Raw genomic sequence first — 27,438 nt, forward strand, 5'->3', positions numbered from 1 at the left:
GAGTTTTTGTCCTTCTCTAGAATGAATGATGTTTGCATAATTGGTCAATAATTTACTGACGTGGAGCAAAGACTACATGCAACCTAAGCTTAAGCATTGCCAGTAGCTGAATTAAATCCATGCCAAAGAAACAAAACAAAAAAAAATGGGCGGTAAAATGAACTCTTTGACCCTGTTTTTTTTTCTTTATCTGAAACACGTGTCAGAAGCATTTCCAGAGACGTCCCTTTTCTGCTATGGTGTATATGGCCAAACAGACACCTCTGTCTCTAAATGATAGTGAAGAATGGATTCCCACATTTGTCCTATCTGGACTGGACTACTGTACAGCACCTTGCCTTCCTGCAGCTGTTACTATGCTCAGAACATCCGTCTGCTCCATTAAAGCAACTGCAGGCTTACTCACTGCAACTAAAAAAAAAAAACAGGACAAATATTACAAGGTTCCAGATCCATTCACAAGCAGACTTTACTATTTCAGGCAATTTTTTATGTCTTTAATGGGCATGTCCTGGTGTACATAAAATGCCTGTTAATCTTAGATAACCCCGCTGTACCTGATTAACAAGTGGCTGGATACTTTGTTCTTCTAATCTAAATAGCAGTCTTAACTGGTGTGATGTGCCGCATTGGATCAGGCAAGGTCTTGGCAGATGAAAGCGTATTTTTTTTGCCTTTTTAGTTTTAAAATTGATGAGCAGGTCCCCGTGATGGATTCCTGATCAGGCCAGAGAATCTCTCCATGTCCGACTGACCCAGGGATGTCTCTGGGCTGATCCCTTTTAAAGCTGTCAATCTCACCAAGTGTCTGAGCGAGCAAATGAGATCACCGTGTACTAATCCCTGTTGCCGATCTTTTAAGAGGGTTGACTCGTGTAGAGCTGCACTAGGGTAGTAAGGCCCTTCAGTCTGTTTAGATGGTTAGGCCGTGCCCCTACTGGCTTATGTCACACTAAGCACAGGGTAGGCGGTCATCCACCCATCTGTTAACACTTAACCGGGCTGGTCATCACTGGGACAAAATGAATCCAGGCCCAGGATCAGTGGAAGGCTTTATGGAGGCAGAAACCACGGAGTGTAGTTTCCCCTGGTTTCTTCTTGCAGAGCGGTTTTAGCTTGTCACCGTTACCTCTGGCTTGCTCACTGGGGACATTTGAGTTTTCATTCTTTGCAGTCTACCCACACTGCTCTGCTTCACAGTGGATCTGTTAACACTAAGAAACTTGCAGTCTAACCTGAATGAACGTTCCCTTCACCAAATTACTTGAAATGGGATTTATTAACTAAACAGTATGAATTCAGCGGTTCGCTGTCACAGTGTAGAACCGCGACAGTCATTTTCCAGCCTCTGTCACCTTGCTGTGATTTACTTTTTGCAGTTGACAAATGTCAGCGCTGTTTGCTGTTTTACCCAACCACACCCTTTATTTTGAAAAGCAGTATCACGTAATCATGGTTTTACTATCTCACGTTGTCTCAACATCTACTCTATTCTACTCTATCTGCACTGTCTTGCTACTTCATTGACTTTGTTTTTTGGTTCCACTGATTTCCATTCATTCATTATCATTTGCTGCTGTGTTCTGTAGAGGTTTGTAGTGAGCTGGAGCTGGGCCCAGCAGGCAGGAGAAAGGTGAGACCGCATGTGCGGGATAATTTAGGTGTACCAATTAACCTAGACAGCATGTTTAGGGGCTCTGGGAGGAAAAGCTGGAGAATCAGCCTACCCCGGGGGTGTGAGGTGACCGAGGTATCCGCTGCACCAACTTGCCGCCTGGTTTGACCAATTTAATAGTTTTCTCCCCAAAAGTCCTTTTCTTTGTGTTGCGTTACAAGAAGTGCTTGGTAGCAATATTGCCGCCTTGGGTACTGTACTAAATACAGCGATTAGCTCAATTCCTAGTGTCACATCCTTCATCCATCACCTATCAGCCTTGTCCTCTCTTTCCCCTCTCCTCCCCTCCTCTTCTCCTCTCCTTTATTGTGATCTTTATTCGTGTTTTAGGCATTCCAGCGATACTCTTGTAATTCAGATGAGACTTGATTTTGAATGCACGCCGGATTCAGTGTGTGCAGCGATCATTACGCCGCCGTTGGTGAATGGAAACGCGCACAAGGTAAGTGCAGACGTGTGCTGTGCGGAGGCGAACAGAAGACTGCAGCAGAAAATCACACAGAGGAAAGGCCTTGATTCTAGACTGTGCTTTATTTCGGGCTAAGCTGAGACGCATCATTCAGTAAATTACATAAAGAGTCCAGGGACCAGAGATTTAGGCAGTCCGAAAGAAACAGGGTCGGACCAGCGAAGCGCGCTGTCCAGTGAGAAGCCTGCCTCACAGTGACAGACAGGCGGCACTCAAAACACACAACACTCCCACCCCCACCTTCCTGCATAGAGAATTTGTTTCTAGTTTATTCCTTAACTCTTCCAATCCAATTGCTGCTGTTCTCCCCCCCCCCCCCCCCCCCCCTCATAAATCTTGCAGATTTTAATCAGTGTACCAGTACTGCATATGGCTATCCCATCTTATTACATCATATCCAATAGCATAAATTTTCCTATTCAACCTGCAGCCGTAGTTGGAACATATTTTCAATGGCTGAAATATTGTTTTTATTTCCTTCAGATCAATAAGGTGAAGTCAGTACTTCGGATTAGAAGCCTATGGGTTCTTATCAGTGGGATAGCGGTAATCTTAAGCGGTAAGCACTTCAGACCCCAGAGTGGTGGCTGGGGGGGGAAGGGCGGAGTAACTCAGTGGCCAGCTTCCCGCAGAGCCATGTAAATGCTTCTGATGTGTTATTGGTATATCGATGGCTATGGATTAGCGCAGATTCCAGTGGGAGTGAAGCACTGTGTGAAGAGTCCTGCCGCACAGAATCATGAACCACCATTGAGAGAATGGTCAAGGCTACGTTTTTTTTTTTTTTTGTGCTCTGACCACAACGGGAGGTCGAAAGGATCGCGTGGATGAAATCCAGTCAAGCGCCAAACAAATCCGACCAAAACTCTAAAGCATGCCTCGTGTTTCATGTTGCGTTCATAGCGCAAAAAAACACAGCTCTAGCTGGCAGCAAGAGCATGCTGGGACATGTTCTGTGAGCTGATAGTGACAGGGTGGATTGGATAAACAACAGTCATTAAAGGAGAACAAAATTTTTCATCTCATGTATAAAGTACTTACATGCACAATTCAGCATTATGGACCTCGTACTGTAACCCTAGAAGCCCCCTCCAGTCGACCATGCAAGCATATAGGTACTTAATACTTAATATTTCTTAATAGTTCTTAATATTTTTCTGTCAATTTCAAAAATGTGATGAGCTTTAAAACCAGGTTGGAAAAAGTACAGCTTCAAAACCAGGTTTGAAATAGTTGCATCTGAGCTTGATGTTTGCAGGCCACTGGTGCTGAATGGGTTAAAAGGTGCCGGCTGTTAATTTAGGAAATATGAATTAAGAATTAAGAACCTCAGAGAATTTCTCATCCATCATGTTTTTTTTTTTTTCTTTGTTTGGGGAAAATGTTGGAGCTCAAAATAAAGTTGAATTTTGATTTCAGGAGAAGCTCTGCACATTGAATAAGCATTGACCACTGTAAAAAGAAGTGGTTTGGCCAATATAATTAATCCCTATTGTTCTGAGAATGCAAAACAGTAACAACAAACTCCTATCTGCTCACAGAAACATAACTCTCAGCTGATACTCTTCAGCTTAAAAAAAGGCTTTAAAATGAATAATACAACAGGAAGAAATTTCTGGCAGTTTGGTAGAAAACAGCCTGGAATAAATAGATAAATAAATAAATAAATACATAAATAGATAAATAAATAATGTGTAAATAAATAAATGTGTATCTGAATGTGTAAATAAAGGTACATCTGGTTTTCTTTGTATTGAAGTCAATGCACTCCCTGACTGATCTCTAGTTTAAAACCTGGATTGCACGTCCTCTCCTCATGCCATAGACCACTGCTACTCCTCGTTACCTGGTTTTATTGAGTATTCCTTTTTTTTCTGTTGTCTTTTTTTCTAAAGTATTTAAAGTTTAATCTTTACCCAGTCCTTGTAGGTAGAAGTAAAAGTCCTATAAAATATGCAAACCTATTTACAGAGAAAAAACAGAGCAACAAAAAAAGAAACATTTACATATATTCATTGATTTATATATATTAAAAGCTCTGCTCTGTCTCTCAATTGTTTTTTTTTTTTTTTTTTTTTAAAACATTTTCTTATATTGAGTTGTTTTATGTAAACAGTTGCAGCCGTTACTTCGTCGAGCTGATGGAGAGAGGGAGGGTTAGACATCTTTAAGGTCTGTCTGTCTTCTTGGGGTGGGAGGTTCAGGCAAGGTGGGCTTCTGTGGCACCCAAAATGCGAAAAACTCCATTTTTTTTGGGGGGGGGGGGGCACTCGTGTACAGTTCCACCCAAATCACAAAGGAAACACTGCAAGCTGCTGAACACCCAAACACGGAGAGAGGCACGTTTCCCTTACTGTCTGGTTCACTCATATCACAAATCCCCCCCGCGCAAAGATGCCATAAGCAGCCAAGGGGCTGACAGAAGTGTAATATTGATCATTCATAGGTGAACGTTCAAATTACACGTGGGATGGCTTCTTTTCCCTGATTTTTAAACAGTTGCTTCAGGGGGCAATAGTAGTGAGAATCAGAGAAAAGGCTTGAGATCACTATTTTCATACTTTCGCAGGCCGATTAGGGTTGCATACATTTCAGGGGCTAACATTTTTATTTTCAGAACTTTCAAGAGCAAAAAAAAAAAAAATACAAAAAACCCTTGACTGGGTGTTGGAGTTACAGTGGATGTAAGGGATTCTGGGAAGATGAACCAGATAGGGAGGGGCATGCTGTTGTAACTGGATTATATTCATCTTTCATGAATATGCGCACAGCGGCAGGCCGCCGCCGCTCCCTTTAAAATCACCGTCTTGCTTCTCATTCAGCACCTGGCGTCACAATAGGAAAACGCAGTAAAAGCCGTAATTTGTTCCTTCTTTTCTCTGGCTTATTTGGCAATGCTGTCAAAGGGGTTCGGCTGAGCTGAGCTGATCTGACTGCGGGGATTTTTTTTTTATTTTTGACATCATGTAAATTGGCTTCCTGCAACATAATGCACATGGTGTGATGGCAGGTGTGTCAGGTGACAGGAAGACTTCCGGGAGAGGCGGTGGCCGGGCCGAAGCGCGGGCGGCATGCGCATATCCAGGAGAGATGGAGAACTGGTGATATGTGGGTTTTAGTTCAAGTTTTAAAGGCGGGCTCTTTATGTTTTTTCTCTGTGTGTGTGTGTGTGAGCAGCACATACACCAAAGGGGAAGGATATGTTTGGGAGAGGAGTCTCCAACCCCCCCCCCCCCCCCACCCCCCCAAGTTTCTTAAGGAAAGATCAGACAGCCTTGTTGTTATTGAAGTTGTTCTGAGAAGTCACCTCCCGCGGTTTCAAATAACATATACACATATGTACAGATATTAATATACACACATATATATAAATATATATATATATATGTAAGCACATATATTTCAGTAGAGAGTGGAATGCCTGCAGTTTGGGAGCTGCCAGAATTGCGATTCTTCCCAGTTAATCCAAGCAGTTTGGCAAGAGCAGTGTTGGAACCCAGCTAAAATCTACAATAAAATTACAGTTCTACATATTAGGTTCAATAGCAGTTCTATATACACACACATATATATAAAATATATGCATATAAATACATATAGAAGTTTATGAGTAACATATGTATTCATATATATGCGCAGATATAAATGAATACTTTTTGCATGTGTATGTTATACATATATATGTACTGTAAATATAAACATGTTCATATATTTTGTACACACATATATATTATGTTCATTTAACTATTGGGTTTGTTCAGGTTCAGTTGAAAGGAAAGAGAAAAAAATAAATATTCTGATATTGAGCAGTTATTGTAAACTAGCGAAGTGAGTGTCCTCACAGGCGATCTGAAATAGTTTTGCCATTTTTAAAAAGCATACCAGTAATATATATGTATGTATATACAGTATACATATTGTATATATATATAGTCATTTTACATTTTTCTTTTTTTCAAACATAACTCTTTAGCCTGTTCAAACAGCAAAAGAGATGCGATGGTCCGAGTATGATACAGCTACAAGTCTTTAAGTGATAAAAACGTTTGGTCATTTGGTCCCTAAATCAACTGAGGAATGACGGGTAAGACTCCCTGGAGATTGTTGCTACAGCTCACCGTGGCAACAGCATCCCCTGGAAACGGACAGGCACTCCAAGTAAAGATGGCCAACCGAATCGCGGTGAGTTTGTGTCCTGAAATATCGTATCCCCTTAGAAAGGTTCCTTTTCCTCTGAAATGGGGCTGCTATTTGTTTTATTAGCGTCTTCTGAAACCGTTCTTTAAAAAGTTATTTCCCTCGTGAGCTAGTTCCCCGTTAGTTCGGGCTCTTCTTGCGAGCTCTCATTAAATGTTTTCTTATTTTTCCCCCAAAAAATGGTCTTTTAAATGCATCTGGTCCTGCCATGTCTTCTCTTCTGCAAGCGCCGCTCTGCGTGAGTCAGTCTTTTTTTTTTTTTTTCTTGTTTTGTTTTTTGTTGAAGTCATTCACTGTAATGAGCCGGCCTGGTCCAGATAGGTCGGTGTTGGGAGAGTGTCGAGACCCACTGACACCCAAGCCCCCACACTCTGCACTCTGCCGAGGCCCAAAAGTTACATCCAGTAGAAGTATTCAAGTTCTGCGATTTGATCCTTCGCGGTTCAGTTCTGTTTTGTAGCAGTTCAGTTCCAGCGCCCCTTTGAATCTGTTTTATTTCAATGTCTTTTTTTTCATGTCGCCAACATGCTCCCCGACTCCATAAAACCTGGATCATAAATAAATCAACATGTTATTTCATACATGGCAAAGTCTTTTAATGTAATTAGCAGCTTAGCACACCCCCCAGATAACTGCTTCTGATGTTTACCACACACTGAGTCTATCTTGAGCCTCTAATTTTAATGGACATCTACTATTGTGATTTTTTAAAAACATTTACATCTAGTCATTTGGCAGATGGACTGGAGCAACTTAAAAAGGAAAGATACAAAATTGCATATATCGAGGCCCCATGCATAACGGCACATACAGGAAAGGATGCACTGTAAGTTTAAAGGTGTCAATCCCTCAGACACTCCTATAGTAACCGGTGCCACGCTGAATACAGAATTAGACGTGCAATAAAAATTTCATCAACACAATCTGTTGTGACATTAACCACCATCAGCATCAGCGTGGAGAGGCAGCAGAGGCATGCATTATTGAATGCATGCATGAAGGAGTGGGGCTGTGTAGTGGCGGGGGTCCTAGGATTGCGCCTCACTTAAACTCCACTATCCTTCAAGCTTTCGACAAAAGACTTCACAAATAAACAAACAAACAGTAAAGCAGGGCGCCTCAGCTGAGATGCTTCACTAGCAGTGTGAATGGGTAATAAGTCCCCCTGACTAACGGCATCACCGCGGTGAACAAATGATGCCATGCAGATTCTCCATCACGGAGATAAAGGGATGAGGGGTTGAGAGAGACATCAGAAACATATGCAGGAGGAGGACAAATGCTATTCACTTCACTGCACCTCCTCTCTCCAGGGAGAGACGGAGAGAGAGAGGGGGAGAGCTTCCTTCTGGCCCCGAACCCTCAGTCTTAAACATTGACACAGACTCCAGCACGCTCCAAATTCAAACAGCGTAACAGCAGATGAACCTCCACACCTAAAAATGAGCCGGCCAATGAATAAATACATCCGGCCACCAACCGGGGGACAGACCGGCCTCACCTGTTTTTTCCTGTGTGCTCCAGCGGTCTTCGCCGGCGGGGGCGAAGTGAGGGGGTCGGGGGGGGCTAGTAGGGGCGGTTGGCGTCCTTTGGCCTTTTCAGCTGCACTTTGAGTCTCTTCATGCCGATCTGAAAGCCGTTCATTGACTGGATGGCCGCCTGGGCGCTGGCGGGGTTGTCAAAGCTCACAAACCCTGGAGGCGGAGAGGGGTGAGAGAGGGGAGGACGAGTCCAGAGGAGGGAGAGGGGGAGAGAGAGAGAGAGAGAGAGAGAGAGAGAGAGAGAGAGAGAGAGAGAGAGAGAGAAAGATGGCGAGAGAGGAGGAGGGTTGAGCAGTTAGGTTAGCGTTGGGCCAAGGGGAAGAAGAAAAAGACAGGAAACAGAGGGTGTTTTACGTTCCAAGGTTAGAGACGAGACAAAGGGAGCAGGAGAAAGAGAGAGAGAAAAAAAGGAAGGGGGAAGACAGAATCGGTCAGGGGTTAGGACGGAGCCGGAGGAAGTTCGGCCGAATGAGATGGGGAGGAGGGAGACACAGAGAGAGGAGGGAGCACACAGAGGTTATTTTATTTTTCAAGGGAATCCACTGATTTCATTTTAATTTGGGTGTTTAACAGAGAACACAACATGACATCATGTAAAAATCTAGTTTATCCTTAAAGAATTACAGACTGCAACCACCAGCACTATCACATGACACCCACTACACATATACTGTTGACCACACAACACACAATACCGCTTAACTGTCACGGGATACCCACCCTGTCCTGGTAGGTCTCAGTTCTACAAGGTTAATCTGTGTCAGGACAGGGCAAGTCTACAGCTGCCCCAAGGGCTCCTGGTTGTAGCTCTAACCAGAAGTATCAACATTTGGGTTCATGCTATGACTCCCCATTTTTCCCCAGGCAAATTAACATGTTGGCAGCTTAGGCACATTACATACTGCAGGAATCCATAAAATTAAAGGAGTGCAATTTCAAATTCCAGGCTTAAATAATAGATCTCTAACATGTTCAAAAGCATGGTAGCAGATTCAGCAATTGTGTCACTAATGAGTTTGAACTGAGGAGTGTTCTGTTGTTTTACAGGTTAATGACTCACCACAGGTTATTGCATTATGTAATGATGTCAATGATGTCCTTTTTTATGTTTACCAAGGTAGGGATGCTTATTGAGAAGATTTTTTCTTCACAGACCTTGTTTCTTCACATATTCATATTACATATGAAAACAAACTAATTTGGCTGACTAACTTCAAGCTATCTAACCCTAAAAAAGCTCACTATGCATAGCCCCACTGTTCTTTCTGTCAGGGTATGCTACATCTGAAAATTGTGTTGCTCTTTTCTCAGTTACTTAAACAAATATATACAGACTCCAAGCAATTAGCCAAACTATTGATACACTCTACTCTTTGTACAGTGAGCTAGTTTGTGTCTTACTGTGTGGAATTTGAATTGGTGTCCACTTCAGCAGTACACAAGCTGCATGCTAACAGGCAAAATAGGCATGACTGCAACCTTACTGAGCATTCTGGGAACTGATGGCTGACACAACAAAGTGAGAGGGAATACACTCAGATTGAACTATTGAACCAAATGTTAATGACTATCCCCATTTAAACAGAATTTAAACGGCTTAAATGTTTCAGGGCAGCCACCTGTACACACTTTGGTAGCCCATCAGAGAGGTTATGTTCCAGGCTGACACAATGTGGTGTTCTAGAGGGAGGAAATGGATTTCCCCACTATGAAACCAGTTCCTCTCTATACAACATGCATAACTATAAAACTGTCAGGTGAGTAGCAACATAACAGCAATTGCAGATTCCCAGTGAAGTTACTCAACAAATAGGTCTTTGTGCCTTACTGACAGAATGGTGTTATTATGATAGAGTCTGTTAATTCATAATGATTTTTACTATTCTTTCAGTGAAAAAAACTACTGGCAGAATGCCCCGTCATTGACAAGGAAAGAGAAATAATGTGTCCTGATATGTTAATTAAAACAGGAGATGATTTCTGAAAGAGAACATTAGTTCACAGGACTACCTTAACCCTACTATGCCTACCCCCTCCCAATACTATAAATGCATCCATCAACATTGGCAGACAGTGTCTAAAGTGTTCAGAATTCAGAATTACTTTTTTTTTTAAAACTTGTTTTTTTGCTGAAATCTTGGCTGCAGTAAAATGAAGTAAAAGAAAGTTATTAGTAAAAAATGATGATAATAATCTTTACAGGTTTTTATCGTTTTTACCCACCAAAGCATTTACTTTGGTTTGTCGCCCGATCCACAAACACTTTGGAGGAGATGACATTACCGAAAGGCAGGAACATCTGCATGAGCTCGCCATCTCCAAACTCCTGAGGGAGGTGGTAGATAAACAGGTTACACCCCTCCGGGCCTGGAGCGAGAGAGAGAGAGAGAGAGAGAGAGAGAAAGAGAGAAAGAGAGAAAGAGAGAAGAGGGAAAGACAGAGAGAAAGAGACAGAGAAAGAGCAGGAATGAGGAAGAGGGAAGAGGGGAGAGAGAGAGAGTAGGAATGAAAAGGAGAGGGGCCAGACGGTGAGAAGCAGAGGAGGGAGGGGAGGGATGAAACGGATGGAAGACAGAAGGGGGAAATATAAAAGACGAGGAAGTATCGAGAAGTTAGGGGAGATGTCCGCAAAGGAGAGAGAGGGTGTGAGGGAGAATGAACAGAGGAAAAAAAAAAAAAGAGGAACAAATGCACAGGAGCAAGGGATGGACAGAAGTAAAGTAGGAAGTAAGATTTTCGGTTACAGCAAAGCAGAAGAGGGAGACGTGATGAGAATTAGTGGGTAAAGGGGAATATAATTGGAGAAAAGGCGTTACAGCAGGTGTGGGTAAGAAAAGGAGGTCAAGGTGGGGAAACAGAGACACAGACAGAGAGAGAAGAGACAGTGAGACCAGAAAAAAGGAAGAAGAATGCTCTAAAAGAACTAGGGATGCTCTAACGAGGTATTTAGAGGCAAACCACACCAACAAGTCATTTCAGCACTGGAGCACATTAGTGAAAACAACAATAAAACTCTCATCTCTGTGTTTGTGTGTGAGTATGTGCACACATTATATGTGTATGTTTGTGCGTGTGTGTATTTTTGTGCACATGAGTGTTTTTTTGTGTGTCTGTACAGGACTGGTCGAGTATGTATGTGCGTGATATGTGTTTTCATATCGTATGTGTGCCTGCGAGTTTCTGTGCTGTATGTTGCCATACTGTGTGTGTGTGTGTGTATGTATAGAGTTTGTTTGTGTGGCCAGCCTCACCTTCTCTCTGTTGCTGAGGGATGAGGGGGGGAGGCTGGGGGAAGGCCTGGCTGATCTGTCCATATGCAGCAGGGTAGGCTGCTGAGACACACACACACACCGGCAGTGCATAAGGGAGCCTGCAGAAGTTACATCTACACACACGCACACACACACACCGGCAGTGCATAAGGGAGCCTGCAGAGGTTACATCTACACACACACACACACTTTCACACACGCACACACTCACACACACACACTCACACACACACACGCACACACACACGCATACTCACACACACACACACACGCACACTCACACACACACTCACACACTTACACACACACTCACACACTTACACACACACACACTCACACACACACCGGCAGTGCATAAGGGAGCCTGCAAAGATCACATCTACACACACACACATACACACATGTAAACACAGGGTTCCAAATGTGACATTTTAAACCACCCCCCACCCATTTAAGACAAATTTCACTTTGTCTACTGCTGGAAAAATACTGTTTTTATAGGATTTGAGCAAAGAAAAGAAAAACTTAAGATAAATGTTTTATTTAAAAGTATTTCCGAACATTAAGCAAGGGTTTGAAATCGTACATAATTTTTCAGACATTTAATATTTTCCATACATAAGCATGCATTTCAACAACAGCAATGCCTTGCACAGCTTGTACTCTGGGGAAACTGCAGACACAGAAAAGTGATTTGAATGCTGTTTCTTGGAGCGCGAGCCGATGCAGGCACTGTTGCAGTAACACATCCTTAACTTTTTTTTAATGCTGCTACTAAAAATGAAATTGAAGCTGCACTGGCAGCTTGTGTGTGCTGGTGATGTCATTAGTATTTCCTTGTATCTAGCATTTCAGCAGCCAGAAGCTGTAAGATAATCTGTATAATTTACTGTTCAGCTGAACATGTTGAATATAATTTGCCTAATATTTCATCCAAATACTTTTCTTAAACTAATATTTCATACATTCCATGTTGCATACATATATTAAATGTCTGAAATATTTCATAAGTGTTTATAAATAATTTTACAACCATCTGAAGCATTTTATGTTTCATACATTCAATGCATATTTCATTAATTTTGTCTTTATTTCATGTTTTAAAGGCTTCTGCTGTTACAGAAGTCACATGAAGACAGATGACATAGTGCTACATAGTTCAATGTAGTACTGCAGTCAACTACTAAAGCATTGTAAGACCAGAACTGCTGATTATATCCCCAATCATTAACCTGGTCCATTTTTCCCATCCCGGTGTCTCATGCATTCCAGATGGGCAGAGCTCATTCACATAAATGTCAATTCAGTAGATATGAATTTCCATACGATCAAAGCTTAAAGGTTGCGTTTGATGTGGTTATAGCTGTACTATCGCTTGGCTCAGAGTCCGACGAAGGGATCGCAACTGGCTGTGGGCCGAGGTTGCTGACCCCTGTGCACGGACCATCATAAACAGGGAAAATAGAGGGGGGAGATGGCGTGAGGGAGGGATGCTGTGAACAGCTGACACCAAAAGGAAGTGGTGAGTGTGATTTTTATAGCCACGGACAGGACTGGTTTGTCAAGGGATGAGGGATTTGTCTGAAAATTCGCCTCCCGATATCTTCGTTTGGAATTTCAATTAATAAATGTGGGAGACTATTAATGTTTAGCAAATATTTCAAACGTTAACCTTGTTTGTATGAAACATACGTAATGGAGCATTTGTGATGGTACTTATTAAATGTGCTGTAAGCTTTCACTAAATGTTCAAAATACATAAAAAATTTCAAAAGTTGAAATTAAATGGAAAGTTAAATAAATATAAGAGCATTTAGTAAGTATTGAAATAAACTACAACACAACATCTCCATCACTAAACTGAGGTGGTAGTCCAGAAGGATGTCTTGTTCACCAGCACCACTCCCAGCTGCAACGTGTTTTTACCATATGATCTCCCATCTGTGGGCTAACTCCGCTTCTGCCATTAGACAGGAAATGGCTACAGGGAGATTCAACGTATGGCCGCTGGTAAAAGACTACTTAGAGTTGGTAACGCATTAGACATATTCATCAGTTAATAAAATAAGTAGTCTCTTTGATAGGTGTTAAATAATGGAAAATACAGTGAATAAATAATGAGGTAAAGTGCATGCTGAAATGAGAGTATTTTCTGTCACATTTGGGCAGTCTGTGCATGCATAACACACACACACACATGCACAACACACACACACACACACACGCACGCGCACACACACACACACACACACACACACACACACACATGCACGCACGCACGCACACACATGCATGCACACACACATACACATGCACACTCCCACGCACACACACACACGCCGACGGGCTGTCTCCGTGACGGACCTGCGTACTGCTGGACTCCTGCATAGGCCTGCTGGAGGGGGTCGGCCGCTGTGGGACTCTGTGCTGCTGAGACAGAGGGAGGGAAGGAGAGAGGGAGATAACAGGCAGGTTAGAGGGAAAGAGACAGTCGGGGGGGGGGGCGCAGGCAACGTGTGGGTCTGCAAGGAACTGCGTCTCACAACTCCCCCCCTCCTCCTCCCCTCCTCCTGCACTCTCTCCCCAAACGTTAGCGCCTGAGGGGCGAGACAGAGGTCTCGCAAAAAAGTTTTCCAGACGAGGAAAGTTGTACAAACAGTCTGCGACGAGCGGACCAAAAGAATATGGATCCACACCTCCACACCGTACATCAAACAAAGCTGAGCTGAAGTTACTGTAACACCCCAAACGCAGCGTGGCACCAGATCAGCTCCAGTCTACCTCCTCACGGCCTCACCGAGGCAGTGCTGCTTGCGGATTCATGTCGACCAGCAGACCCCGATCATCTCAGTATCCCTCTCCGCACACTTCTATAGCTTTACATTTGGTTCATCCATAATAAGTTTGGATTCCTGAACGATTGTAATTCATTTTCCATCCACTAAAACAAAAGACAAACTTACTCATGTGTTCATCATATATTTCTAGACAGAGGGTGCACATGCAACTGACTGAAACTACATGAGATCAGATGGCTAAATCTTTAAGGTCATTTTTCTGATTCCAATGCCACAAAAGGGAGAGTGGCACAACAAGAACACACCACACAACAATAGTGTGCTACGTACCAGAACAGCACTATTACATAGTATACCAACAGCACTGCACACCATAGCCACACCACTATGCACTATTACACCAGTGCAACACAACTACCACCACTAGGACACTAATGGAACGAGTGAGGACATCGACGGGCTAAGGCTTTGAAATGTCGGGGTGGAGGGGGTGGGTAAGGGGGGGGGGGGGGAGAGGATGGGGGGTGGGGGTTTGGGTGGGGGTGGGCTGGGTACCTTCAGTGAGAGAGGACAGGAAGCAGCTCCCCTGAACCCCAAAACAACTCCGCTGAGCCACGCCCACTTCGCCCTTCTCCGAGTCCTCTCTAAAAATGATCTCCTGCAAAACTGTGAGACATTGGAAGAGCATTTCCTCCTTTCTGGAGCACAGGGGGGAGAGACACTCAATGACAGATGTGGAGCGAGAGTCAGCGGCTACTGTAAACACAGTACGGACAGTAATCAACTCAGCTGGGCTGCATGTCAGGGGTACAATCGATATAAGCACTTACATATTAGGGCGTTTCGTGATTACGATCACAGGGGAGAGTAATGAATTGCTACAAACTATTTGCATAGCAGCCATTTAGATTACATTATGCCCAATTGCCTTGACAGTTTCGTGACAGATAAGGGGTCAGGTAAAAGATACAGGCTGGGGGAGACATGCACTTCGCAATCTGCATAATTTTTCAATTTCTCTCTCGTGCTGCGCGCAGTACAATGCAAAGTGTGGAGGTGTATGATCTCTTTTAAAAGTCCAAACATGACGCCGGAAGGGTGTGTGGCACAAAAGTCAACACCGAGCGCAATTAACTCTCAACACTAAGTAAAATAATTGTTTTGATAATGTCATCTCAAGCATCGGTGTGATGGTGGTGATGGTGATGATGATGATGATGATGCAGGTGAAGAGGAAGGAGAGAAGAAGAAGCTGATAATGCTGCCAAAGGCTTTCCGCACACAGCGCTCCTTTTCCCAGCATCTCAAAGCGCCGGACGCTTGGATGGCGGCCCGCCTCACGCATCACGGTGTGGGGGTGTGGGGGGGTGTGTTCGGGTCTCACCTGGGTAAGGGTGTATCCCGTTGGTGAAGACGGCCTCGGCGGGGGGCTGCCCGTTGGCCTGAGGGGGGGGCAGGCCCGTGAAGCCGTTGACGCTGATGGGGGAGGGGATGCTGGTCACCGTGGGGGCAGTGATACCTGGGGGCGTGCTGCCACCTGAGAGAGGGAGAGAGAGGGAGAGATAGAGGAGAGAGAGTGAGCGTGAGAGTGAGAGTGAGAGAGAGAGAGGGAGAGAGAGGGAGGGGAGAGGGAGAGGGAGAGAGAGGGAGGGGAGGGGGGAGGGAGACAGTGAGCAAGAGAGGAGGAGGCAGGGAGGAAAGGTACAGGAGAGGGAGGTGTTAGGGGCAGGGAAATTGAAACATTGGGCGTGGCCTTTTGTTCAGAGCTGCTCAGCTCAGCAAGGGGGCGTGTCTGGGTCCAGCTGAGCGTATAGGAAGCAAGGCCTCACCTGAGGTGGGTGTCATTGGTCCGCCGGGCAGGCCGTTGATTGTGGCCATGTGCTGCATCTGAGCGGCAGCGAAGGCTGCCATGGGGCTGAGGTACCCGCCCTGCCCGACCGACGCCATCAGGGCTGCCTGCTGCTGGACCTGCTGGAAGAGAGAGGGGGAGGGAGGGAGAGAGAGAGAGAGGGAGAGGGAGAGGGAAGGAGAGGGAGGGAGTGGGAGAGGGAGAGAGAGAGGGAGAGGGAGAGAGAGAGGGACAGGGAGAGAGAGAGGGAGAGGGAGAGAGAGGGAGAGGGAGAGGGAGAGGGAGAGAGAGAGAGAGGGAGAGGGAGAGGGAAGGAGAGGGAGGGAGTGGGAGAGGGAGAGGGAGAGGGAGAGGGAGAGGGAGAGGGGGAGGGAGAGGGAGAGGGAGAGGGGGAGGGAGAGAGAGTGGGAGAGGGAGAGGGAGAGGGAGAGGGAGAGAGAGGGAGAGGGAGAGAGAGTGGGAGAGGGAGAGGGAGAGAGAGGGAGTGGGAGAGAGAGTGGGACAGGGAGTAGGAGTGGGAGAGAGAGGGAGTGGGAGAGAGAGTGGGAGTGAGAGAGAGAGGGAGTGGGAGAGAGAGTGGGAGAGGGAGTGGGAGAGAGAGGGAGAGGGAGAGAGAGTGGGAGAGGGAGGGGGGAGGGAGAGGGAGGGAGACTCTGAAACACAAAATTCGCTGGCTGCAAATCAGCATGACTGACAGGCTTGACATATGGAGATGCGGAGATCATTTCACAGACAGTAAGAGCAGACACACCGTGACATACAGACAGGGGAGAGAGCAACAGCTGCACTGATACAGCGAGGGAGGGAGAGGCAGAGCAATAGAGACACTATCCGGACATACTGATAGATCACACAAGTACATATCCGTGACCACAAAGGACTATGCGTGTGTGAGCTTGTGAGATGGGGAGTGTGGGGTTGGGTGTGTGTGGAATAGGAGGAATTACAGAGAAGATATGTTCTTCTTGTGATCTTGTGATTGTGATGGTTGTCACAATCATAAGAACCAAAATGATGAAGCAGGGACAGCTATCTGTAACCAGACAGAAAGTGGACATGGGACAGCTCACTGTAATCACACAGAGACGAGATACAGGAGAGCTCACAGTAACCACACACAGACAGGATACAGGAGAGCTCACAGTAACCACACACAGACAGGATACAGGAGAGCTCACAGTAACCACAAACAGACAGGATACAGGAGAGCTCACAGTAACCACACACAGACAGGATACAGGAGAGCTCACAGTAACCACACACAGACAGGATACAGGAGAGCTCACAGTAACCACACGCAGACAGGATACAGGAGAGCTCACAGTAACCACACACAGACAGGATACAGGAGAGCTCACAGTAACCACACACAGAGGCAGGACGTCTCCTTCACTTACTGCCTGTGCGTACGCGCCGTAGGCCCCGAACTGCAGCGCCATTGGGTTGAAGATGCCCATCTGGCCGGCCATCTGCTGCATGCGGCGGATGGTGCGCTCCTTGTCTGTGTCGGCGAACTTGACCACCAGGCTGGACGAGGCGCCCTGGGACACACACAGATACACACACACACATGCACGCACAGGTCTGATCAGAGCCACGGGGCTGTCTGGTCAAAGTCACGCAGCTCTCCGGGTAAACCACAGCCTCCTGGGACATTAAGGTCACCTCCTCTGTACGGATACCCACACCCAGGTATGCCTTGTACACCAAAGTACAAGCATTACAGTACTGGGATTATCCTTCACAGAGAAATCCTCAAGCTGCATACAACTGGAATTTGACAGTTATTTTATAATTTTTTCTTTCAATGACCCAGAGGATGATGTGACAGTCTGCACACACAGATATACATATATTATATATATATTAGATATTGAATAGATTTAGTTGCATGGATTCAGTTGCTGTCTACAATGCTGCCACATGCAGCTCTAGTTGCAAGGAGCTGTACCGAAAGCTGCATGTAGTTTCAGGTAGACTGCAAAGGTTGTTAAGTAAAGCAATCGAAGCGTGATTTGGCTGGAAGTGATAAGGTGCACGCCTATTACCACAGCACTGTTACCGCAGTCTCACCGCACTGACCTCTGAACTCAGTACTCATGCGTGTTTGCACGTGTATCGCAGTTTTGCTGGTGCCACTCTGCGGTGTTTTAAAACGTGTCAGCGTGTGTCAGCGTGTGTAAGTGTGAGCCACTGTATCACCACTAATGAGAACCGCACGGCCTGGCATCTCGGCGTGCTTGGGGGATTACACCTACGATGTGAGACAGCGTGTTGCTGGCACGTCAGTGTGTGTGTGTGTCCCTCCGCGTGCCTCAGTTTGATGCCGCGTTTGTTTTGGACTATCCTGAGTGCGTCTCGAGTGTGTCAAGCTGGTGTAAGTCTGTATTAAACATGCTGCGGTGTGTGTGTGTGTGTGTGTGTGTGTGTGTGTGTGTGTGTGTGTGTGTGTGTGGCAGGCCAGTACTCACAGGCATGGTCTGGCTGCCATGCAGGGCGCTGATAGCTGCCTGAGCCTCGGCGTGGGAGGAGTACTTCACAAAAGCACAACCTTAGAAAGGCAGACAGAGAGGGAGTCAGTGACAGTCTACGGCACACACACACACACACACACACACACACACACACACACACACACACACACACACACACAGACACTCGTATGCACGTACACATCAACACCCGCACGTGCATGTGTACAGGTACATATGCATGCACACACACAAAACCATACACCGTATCCATATGCATAAGCACTCAACATAGGCATGCACACCCATAAACACACACATGTGTAACCAAACACTGGTTCCAAAAAGAAGTTCTAAGGACCCTGCTAGATAATGTCAGAGTAGAACTAAATCTATAGAGAAAGTTTAGGGTAACCACGCATTAAAGAATAAATGCAAATAAAACCAATTCATAACACAGTAATATAATATGATATTATAATAATTGGAATGAATATGTGATACTGACAGAGCCACTACCAATGTCTAATATACAGAGCAACTGGTAATTAACTGATTATCAACTCAGAGACAAGATTTTTACAGAACAACTGAGGCACACCTTTGCTGTTTCCATCAGGACCTCTTAGAATGGTGCACTCCTCAATGTTACCGAAAGACTCAAAAAGACGTCGCACGTCGTCCTCGGACTGCTGCTTGTTGAGCATTCCCACAAAGAGTTTTCTGTCTTCTGAAACAAAGAGCAGGAGGTCATTACCAGGAACTGTGTGTGGGCGTGTGTATGTGTGTGTGTGTGTGCATGTGTGTGTCTGAGAAGCACAGGCAGAGATACCTAATGACTAGCAACACCTCATTTTCTGCACTCGCTCCTGTTTTGTTTAAGGAGTTCCAGTACTGGCTGTCCTCAATGAATATTCATCCACAGGCAGGGTTTTAATGTATTTTGGTTCTTAATGATTGGCTGGCTGTTACAGCAATTCCACTCATATCCATAATGATGATAATCAGAACAAGACAAGTAATAGTCTTATGTGTATTCATAAGCACCTGTGCTCACTGGAACTTTCAAGGTTCAACAAAGCAGGAACAGAACTATTGATGTAAGGTATAGAGAATCCTGTTAGTATTCATAGTCTTGGAATATATGCATAAAAATGTACTGTGATGCTTAACCTGACCGAAACAGATACTGTTGTATTGATCGATGCATAAAAGGGTATACTGACATCTTTGGCATTTGCCATCAGAGACAGTAACTGTGACCCTGCTCTTGATTCGCATGCTATTAAAGCGAAGCGTTAAGCGGCATCGCAATGATATTGCAGTTAAAATCTTAGATCTAGACATATCTGGTCTAAAATGGTTTGGTGCTATAAAGATAATGGCTAGCATTGCCACTGCAGTGTAGCATTGGGCACTGGCGACTGTGCACTCCGGCATCATTACATGAGTACTGTTACCGTCTTTAATTGCCATATATGTCATTTGCATACATTGTTTCATTGGCTAGATCACCAGGATCAACACTGGTGCCATTATGCTAGTGCTCCTGGATATTTTTTTTTTAATTGCTAATAGTGAGGTGATGAAAAAATAATGATTTAGACAGTTAGATAACTGGCAGTTTTATGAATTCAGCAAAATATCTCTGGTATTGGGACTATGGGACTCTAAATATTTCCAAGCATTTTCATCCCTCAAAGGTAATGTTTATTAATGTTGTTGATAATTCACAACGTTTTTTCTTGGGCGAGATCACAGCCTTTAGAACGCTCATTTATTGCGGCCCTTCGATTTAGACTTGGCACTTATGAACTGTAGTTAAATAGAGTCATAGATCAAAATTTGCAGAACAAAAGCGCATTGTTTTTGCAATTCTTCTTTTAGACATTAGTATTGCTGTGGTGTTCTGTTTAATTTTTTTTTTTTTTTTTTTTTCTAGCCGTGCCAATTCCGGAGATAGACAGACGTGAGCTCTCTCCATGGTCCTGAAAACATCGTCTGCTATCTCTAGACACAGAACCTGGGTGCAACACTAAACCTGGATTTAAACTGAATTTCAATTAGAGCTGGGTATAATTTGGCCAAGGGGAGCAGACCGCTGTCCATGGTGTCCAAACCATTGTTTCCTCTTGACACCTTTAACTGGCCATGGGAGCAGCAGAAACTGTCAGCCTATAATGAGCAGATGGGTGTAGGCGCGTGTGTGTGTGAGCATGTGTATTTGTGTATGACTGTATACATGCATGCTTTTTTGTGAATGAGTGTGTGTATAGGTATTTGTGTGTGAGTGTGTGCATTTGTGCAAGGGTGTGTGCATGTAAGTGTGTGTGGGTGTGTGTGTGTGTGTATACATGTGTATATGTGTGTGTGTGTATACATGTGCGTAAATGTGAATGTATGGGAGTGTGACCATGAGTGTATGTGAGTGTGTATGTATGTGTGAGTGTGTTTATGTTAAAACACGCCTGTGTGTGTTTATGCATGCGAGTGTGAGTATATGTGTGTGTGTGAATATGTTTATGCATGTGAGTGAATGTGAGCATGTGAGCATGTGAGTGTGAGTGCGTGTGTGTGTGTGTGTGTGTGTGTGCATACATGCTGGGCCTTTTCTTGGCCATAAACAGGGGTGTTAAATAAACATTTGTCCTTCTCGCTGCCCGGGAGAGCTGTTAAATTAGGATGATCAGCCCTTGTGCTCGTTCCTCCCCTCCCCGGCATCCCCCCGTGCCCCCGCGAGGAGGGGCGGAGATGGATGGAGGCGGGTGGGATATTAATGAGGCCCCGTGTGTGTTTGGGGGCTGCCGCCGCCGCCGCTGCCTCCTGACAGGATGTCCTTGCCCAGTCAACAAGACGAATCTCCAGTCCGGCCTCGCAAGGGAAGGGAGTGCTTACAAGTGCCGGCGAGGAGGGGGGGGGGTTGGGGGGGTCGTGGTGTACGGGGGGAGGGACTGAGGAAGAGGGGGAGGACAGGGGGAGAGAGAGGAGAGGCGTTCTCAGGCCCCTGAGGTGACCGAAGACGTTTTGTTCCCCTGTAGGGGCGCTTCTGATTAGCTGCCTGAGTAACTGAAGCCACCCCAGAGTTTCGAAAACGGGCGCCAACTCCTCCCGCTTTCTGACCCACGGGGGGGTGGGGGGGTCACAACAAGTATACCCCGGCGTCTCACGCGACGCTAACCCCTGACGGCGGGTCTCATACTGACACACGAAGTCACACAAGTTTCCCTCCAGGAGAGGCTCTCTGACTGTGGGGTCTGATACCAGTCATCTCCATCTCTCTATCTAACTCCGCCTGCCTGAGTTCAGCCAGGATGAGGGAATGCCACCTCCTGTCACCCGCTGGTGATTCAAAGCTGGAGACAATCTGCAGTGACACTGACCTTGCCTCGGGCACACCCATGAGCGCCCTAAGACTTGTCCAATTTGGCCTAGTGGTAAGGATTGTAACCTAAAGGTTGACAGTTTGTGTCTCAGGTGAGGCACTGCTGTCTTGATCATGGTTCTGACCCCTAATTGCTTCAGTAAGTTTCTAGCTGCATAAATGGATGCTATATAAGGTTTGTAGGCTTATGGACAAGAATGTCTGTTAAACAAATAATAGTCATTTTTTTAGACTGACTTTTTCTGGTTCAGTATGAGCCTCATGTTCTGGCTCTCTTTCTTTGTGCCTCATTCTGATTGCATGTCTGCATTGTGTTTGATACTGTGGCAAAACCTTACATTATTATTATGATGATGATTATTATTAGTAATTTACTAAAATGACATCTCTGTTTCGCTTTGCAAGCACAATATGAGAAAGTATTTGTGAAGGGTACTGTGAAAAAAATTAATTTCTTCATTCAAATTTGGAATCCTCCGATTCAGCTCTGACGGACTGATTGACTGACGTCTGCATCACAGAAAATCCCCTCTCTTTGCTGCCTCACAGCGACACGTGAAGGACGGCAGGAACAAACTCTGCATCCCGATCGCTCTGGGGCGCCTCCTGCCCCGAACGACCAATCCGCGATCACCGCATCCATCCCTAATCCTATCGGATGGATACTGATCTGAGATCAGTTGCCGGGGGGGGGGGCAGATCTATCCGCGCTGTTCGGACCTCTCAGTGGGGGGATGAGGGCGAGATCGTGCCGACTCGGAGAGCGCGGGGGTCACCTTCACAAGTTTAATTTCGACTGTGTTCTGTTGCACCGAGTTTGCATCATGCTGTTCAGATCTATGTGTTTGCTTTCACAGCCAGCGCAACATGGGGCGTTCCAGTAAGTTTTTTTTTTCTGGGGCTTTGATTCTATTAATCTAAAATCTATGTGCTGTTATCTGGAAAACTCACATGGAATCATAAACAGTGGCGTGTATGCTGTTTCCAAGCCAGGACTTCCTCTCACAGATTCCATGAACGCTCTTTCCACTGTGTAAACCAATAACAGTAGATACAGGAGACCATCGCCATACTCGGAAAACACATTAGTCAGATAATAATGCAATAATGCAATAATAAATAATAAAAATAATGCAATAATGCCACAAAGAACAGATTAATATGTATATTTAGGTATTAATACAGTACAAGCATGGGATTATATTATTATATTATCTAGTGAGTGCTGTCTGAGCCCCTGAATGGAGAGGTTTGCTGTATCAAAAATGGATGGTTAACACAGAAAACCAATATTCATACATATTTAGGTCTGGATCACATTAACTCTATGCTATGAGATATTTTATACTCCTTACAATAATAATAATAAAGCATTGATGTTTGATACGCAATGTGAATCACAATTCCTCAAAGAGCTGTATCTGCTGGATATCCAAATTCAGGGCCTCTAGCAATGCTTATGGTTTTAAAAATTATCCTTTTGTATGGATGGATATTTACTGAAGCAACTCAGAAATTCATTGTACGTTGCTCATGCACACAGCGGCAGTACCTCCACGGTCACAAGCCTGGCTCCCTAACCTCCAAACCGCCCGACCACCCACGTCTAAAAAGATGGCCGTAAATAGTTTTTCCCAGTCTGGTCCATGTTCCTGACACCATGGCGCTCGCTGGTGCTAAGTGATCCCGGTTTCACCTTGGGACCTGATGTTCATTTTCGAGAGGTAATAAAAGCTGGGATGCTGGGAGTAAGTACACCGCCGGAAAGGATGCTTCTTCTTTATCCACTAGCAATCCCTCTCTCAATCTCCCCTGATGAGTCCTTCCATCTTTATTTCCCCCTGCCTACTCCCCCCCCTTCCTCCTCTTCTCCTCCTCCTCCTCCTCCTCCTCCTCCTCTGTTCCTCAATCCTTATTCCTCTCTGTCATGCTTCCCCCCCCCCCCCCCGTCCCAGTGAACCCTTTCAGTCTTCATCTCTCTCCTCCTCCCTTCGTCCTCGTTCAGATTGCCGCCCTCCCTCTGTCTCAATTAACCGGGGCTGGCTTTCGCGGGAGGCCGGCTGGCGGGTGCGGCGGCTCTGCCGGGCTCTGTGTGTGGCAGGATGCGGGCGCCTGTGTCTGTGTCTGCACCGTGCTACCAGGTCAGGGGGGCCGGGGGAGGGGGGGGGTGGAGGAGCGAGGAGTGGGGGGAGAAATCAGAGCTGTTAAACCGCCCCTCCCCTTCACTCCCGGGGGGTCATGAGACGGGTGTAAACATGCGGCCCGATTTTGACGGGGAGACGAACCTCCGCCCTGACCATCTGTTAGCTGCTGCGCTGCTTATGTCCGGCTTCATTTACTGACCGTCGCTGCGTTCTCAGGGCAGGGGCTCACAGAGCCGAGATCCCACCGCTGCCACTGAGAAGCCTTTCACATTCAAACGAGGACATCAGTAACGCAGTCAGGGGCAGCGCTGTCCGAGATAATAACAGGGCTGCAGACAGGACCAGTTTTAACAGCAGGCTTCTGCAATAATAAGCCACACGTGCAGCAAATTTGCTATAACTCACAGAAGATCCCAAATATGACTACACTGGCTATTGTCTTGACAGAGGTTTCTGTATCTCAGTAGCTGTATATGGTTGCTTCCTCGTGCCGCATCCAGCACAGTTCAGCTGACATGTGAACCCCCACACACACACATGCCCATACACTCCCCTCTTTAATTGAGTTCTGAGCGGGGATGTGATGACTTCATCTCTTGCCTCCGTCTCCTCTCCCGCCTCGCGCACGCAGGGCTGAGGTCAGATTGGCCCGAGCTTACGGTGCAATTATGTCCGGCAGCACAACCTTGATTTGACAATTAACCCTCGCTAGCCTGCTGGGAGCCTGGTGCTGGGGGCGGAGGCGTGCCTGACCCTTGCCACAGACGGATGTCTTCAAACGCCGCCTGGAGCCTTCCTCAGAAACACTTTCACTGCTTTACCACACACTTCATGTAACACGTACCTCAACTTTAAAAAAACTTAACTTCCTGTCTTCTTTGTAGTCGCAAGGTATTTAAAAATGAACACACAGGAAAGATGCACATACAGTGCCAAGTGTAATTTATATTGATGGTTCTAGCAAAGCTGCTTTATATATGGTTGGTTAGTCCAATCATGCGCTTTGCTTGGGTTTTATTTTCTAATAGCAGAACCAGCCAATTAGCCCATTTCTTCCTTCTAGGAATCTTCCGTGGATGGGTGATCTGCTCAAGGCTTGGTGCAGCCAAACGCTTTCCCTAACACCAATCCCTCCATGAAACTGCATGCATTTAGTAAGCTTGTGTGCTGGCACAGAGATTGCTGCGTGCCAAATCCCCGCTCTCAATTCCTGCTTGCCAGGCAGATTCAAATTCCTGGTGTCGGCAGTGAGCACATCCAAATGCTGACCCTGGATCAGAATATTCTCTTGCAGAAAATAACACTTGAGATTGACAGTGTCCTGAAAGACCTGATTTAGATCTAGATAAACAAAACCCTGATGATATCCAAAACCATTTTTTTGCGAAAAAAAAAAAAAAAACTGGTCTGAGATCAGCGATTAGGGGCACTATCTCACTACATCGATTGGGATTAGGGATTAAGGGGCCGGATTTTCTGATCCTGGATCAGAGGGAGCGGTGGCTTTTGGCGCTGATCTCCCCGAGTTTCTGCAGCTCTGGGGAACGCGGCTGAATCCGGTCTCTAGGACACCGCTAAAGGAGGGGACGGAGGGAGAGTTTACTGGATGAGAGGCCCATTTCTCTTCATGATGGATGACAGCCTGAAATGAACACTCTGGATGTGCATGCGTGTTCCTGCTAGCCCCAATGAGTGTGTCTATTAGTGGGTATATATATGAAGATGTGTGTGTGTGTGTGTGTGTCTGCGTATATGTGCGTATTATTGTATTTATTACAGTGTGTCTATGGCGATGAGTATATATGATTTTGTGTGTCTGTGTGCTTGCATGCATCAGTGTAAGTGTGTGTATGAAGCTGTGTGCATGTATGCATACATTACCAGCCAAAGATTTAGACACACCTATTCATAGAAGGTTTCTTCCTTATTTTTACTATTTTCCACATCTTAGAATAATAGTAAAGACTTCAAAACTATGAAATAATACAGATGGAATTATGCAGTGAAAAAAAATGCTAAACAAATCAAAACTATTGTATTTTAGATTCTTTAAAGTAGCCAAAAATATTTCTTTTTTTGGAAAGAAATTCATACATAGGCATCAACTTCACTATTTATATTTGTCTAAGAAACAAATTTCAAGCATTTAAGCATATGTCTTTGGGTCAAAATGTCTTTGAATGCATGTTTCCCATTATCTTAATTATGTGTGTCCAGACTTTTGACTGGTACTGTATGTGCATGTGAATGTGTGTGAATGGATGTGTTATATTTACATCACACTCTATGTGGAAGCACACTGCTTCTCCTTGCTTATTTACCAGCTTGACTGTAGTTCTGCAGTTCCTAACCACTTTAGAAGGTAAACAGGACACATGCTGCCATACAGACTCCCTTCCCCTCATCTATATAATCATTTTTAAAGTAATCAAGTCAGTTTTGCAGCATACCAATACATTTATTTCCTTGCCTATATATTATTATAACAGTTACAAGATATATTATTGCTGCAACGCTTTATGTAATTGTCCTGTTTTGACTATACATTATTTATTTGCTTCATAGATGGTCTTACCTAAGGCAACTTATGTAACTTAGATTTTATAACACGTCTATTTATACAGCTAGATATTCCCTGAAGCAATTTAGGCTAGATACTTTCCTGAAGGCTATGAAGGCTAGGAATTGGAATAGGAATTACAAAGGTAGAAGTATGTCAATCTCTCTCTCTCCCTCTCTCTCTCTCCCTCTCTCCCTCTCTCTCTCTCCCTCTCTCCCTCTCTCCCTCTCCCTCTCTCCCTCTCTCTCTCTCCCTCTCTCCCTCTCTCCCTCTCTCTCTCCCTCTCTCCCTCTCTCTCTCCCTCTCTCCCTCCCTCTCTCTCCCTCTCTCTCCCTCTCTCTCTCTCTCTCTCTCTCTCTCTCTCTCTCTCTCTCTATCTCTCTCGCTCAGTGAGTTCTACTTTCAGTGCAAAAGAGGCTGTTATCACAGGTTTGATCGAGTGAAACAACAGAGGTATGGGAAATGGAGAGAATGAAACTCTGATGAGAATATAACCCCCTGCTAGAGAACGGTCACGGGAGCTGCTGATGACCCGCGTGCGCACGGCGATTTTCCGAGCTTGTATTGTGAGATTGTCGGCCGGCGTAAAGGCGGTGGATTAAACGCGGGACGCAGGAGAATGGAAGCACCGGCGGCGGCGCGTGATAATCGTGACGCTAATGTGGGGCGACGGTGACAGAAAAAAGTGGAGCACTACCTCCCCGGCTCTCGCTGTCCGCCGGCTTCACCTGGATCGGTCTGTTCATCTGCGCGGAGAGACAAAGAGAGAGAGAGGGACAGAGGGAGAGAGAGGGAAGGGGGAGAGAGAGAGAGAGAGGGGCCAGAAGGTGAGAGAAAGAAAGATTGGGACAGAGGGAGAGAGAGAGGGAGGGGAGGAAAAGAGAAAAAGGTTAGAATTCATGTCTCAAAATGAACTCTTTTCAGCATACTATCATTATTTAAAACTATTACACTCATTTTCTTTCCAGTGGTTACTTGTTTGTGACTGTGAGATACCTCGCCACTGTATTGGGCTGGGCAAGGCGTGCATCAGAGGCCCCCCCGAGAAACCACAACAGCCTGGAGTGGGAGGGGCCTGGG

The 27,438-nt window shown here is 45.5% G+C and overlaps 1 protein-coding gene across 17 annotated transcripts in view; it reads right to left on the bottom strand.

The window, feature by feature from the left end:
- Window positions 1-6,146: 6,146 nt before the first annotated feature.
- The window catches only part of celf4 (CUGBP, Elav-like family member 4), an 84,943-nt gene continuing 63,651 nt past the window's right edge, over window positions 6,147-27,438 (bottom strand). The window contains exons 3-14 of one of the 17 annotated variants that reach the window (XM_036530168.1): window positions 27,056-27,104; window positions 18,874-19,002; window positions 18,273-18,352; window positions 17,199-17,342; window positions 15,782-15,923; window positions 15,337-15,489; window positions 14,508-14,618; window positions 13,519-13,584; window positions 11,134-11,211; window positions 10,106-10,249; window positions 7,843-8,035; window positions 6,147-6,888 (exon numbers count right to left, since the gene is read on the bottom strand). In XM_036530168.1, the coding sequence (XP_036386061.1) occupies window positions 7,908-8,035; window positions 10,106-10,249; window positions 11,134-11,211; window positions 13,519-13,584; window positions 14,508-14,618; window positions 15,337-15,489; window positions 15,782-15,923; window positions 17,199-17,342; window positions 18,273-18,352; window positions 18,874-19,002; window positions 27,056-27,104 (1,224 nt within the window). In that variant the 3' untranslated portion in view covers window positions 6,147-6,888; window positions 7,843-7,907. Of the gene's footprint in view, window positions 6,889-7,842; window positions 8,036-10,105; window positions 10,250-11,133; window positions 11,215-13,518; window positions 13,585-14,507; window positions 14,619-15,336; window positions 15,490-15,781; window positions 15,924-17,198; window positions 17,343-18,272; window positions 18,353-18,873; window positions 19,003-27,055; window positions 27,105-27,438 lie in introns of those variants that run through there. The other 16 variants (XM_036530170.1, XM_036530163.1, XM_036530171.1 and 13 more) reach the window with 16 other exon arrangements.

The sequence above is a fragment of the Megalops cyprinoides genome, chromosome 5 (genome assembly GCF_013368585.1).
Source record: "Megalops cyprinoides isolate fMegCyp1 chromosome 5, fMegCyp1.pri, whole genome shotgun sequence".
Lineage (NCBI taxonomy): Eukaryota > Metazoa > Chordata > Actinopteri > Elopiformes > Megalopidae > Megalops > Megalops cyprinoides.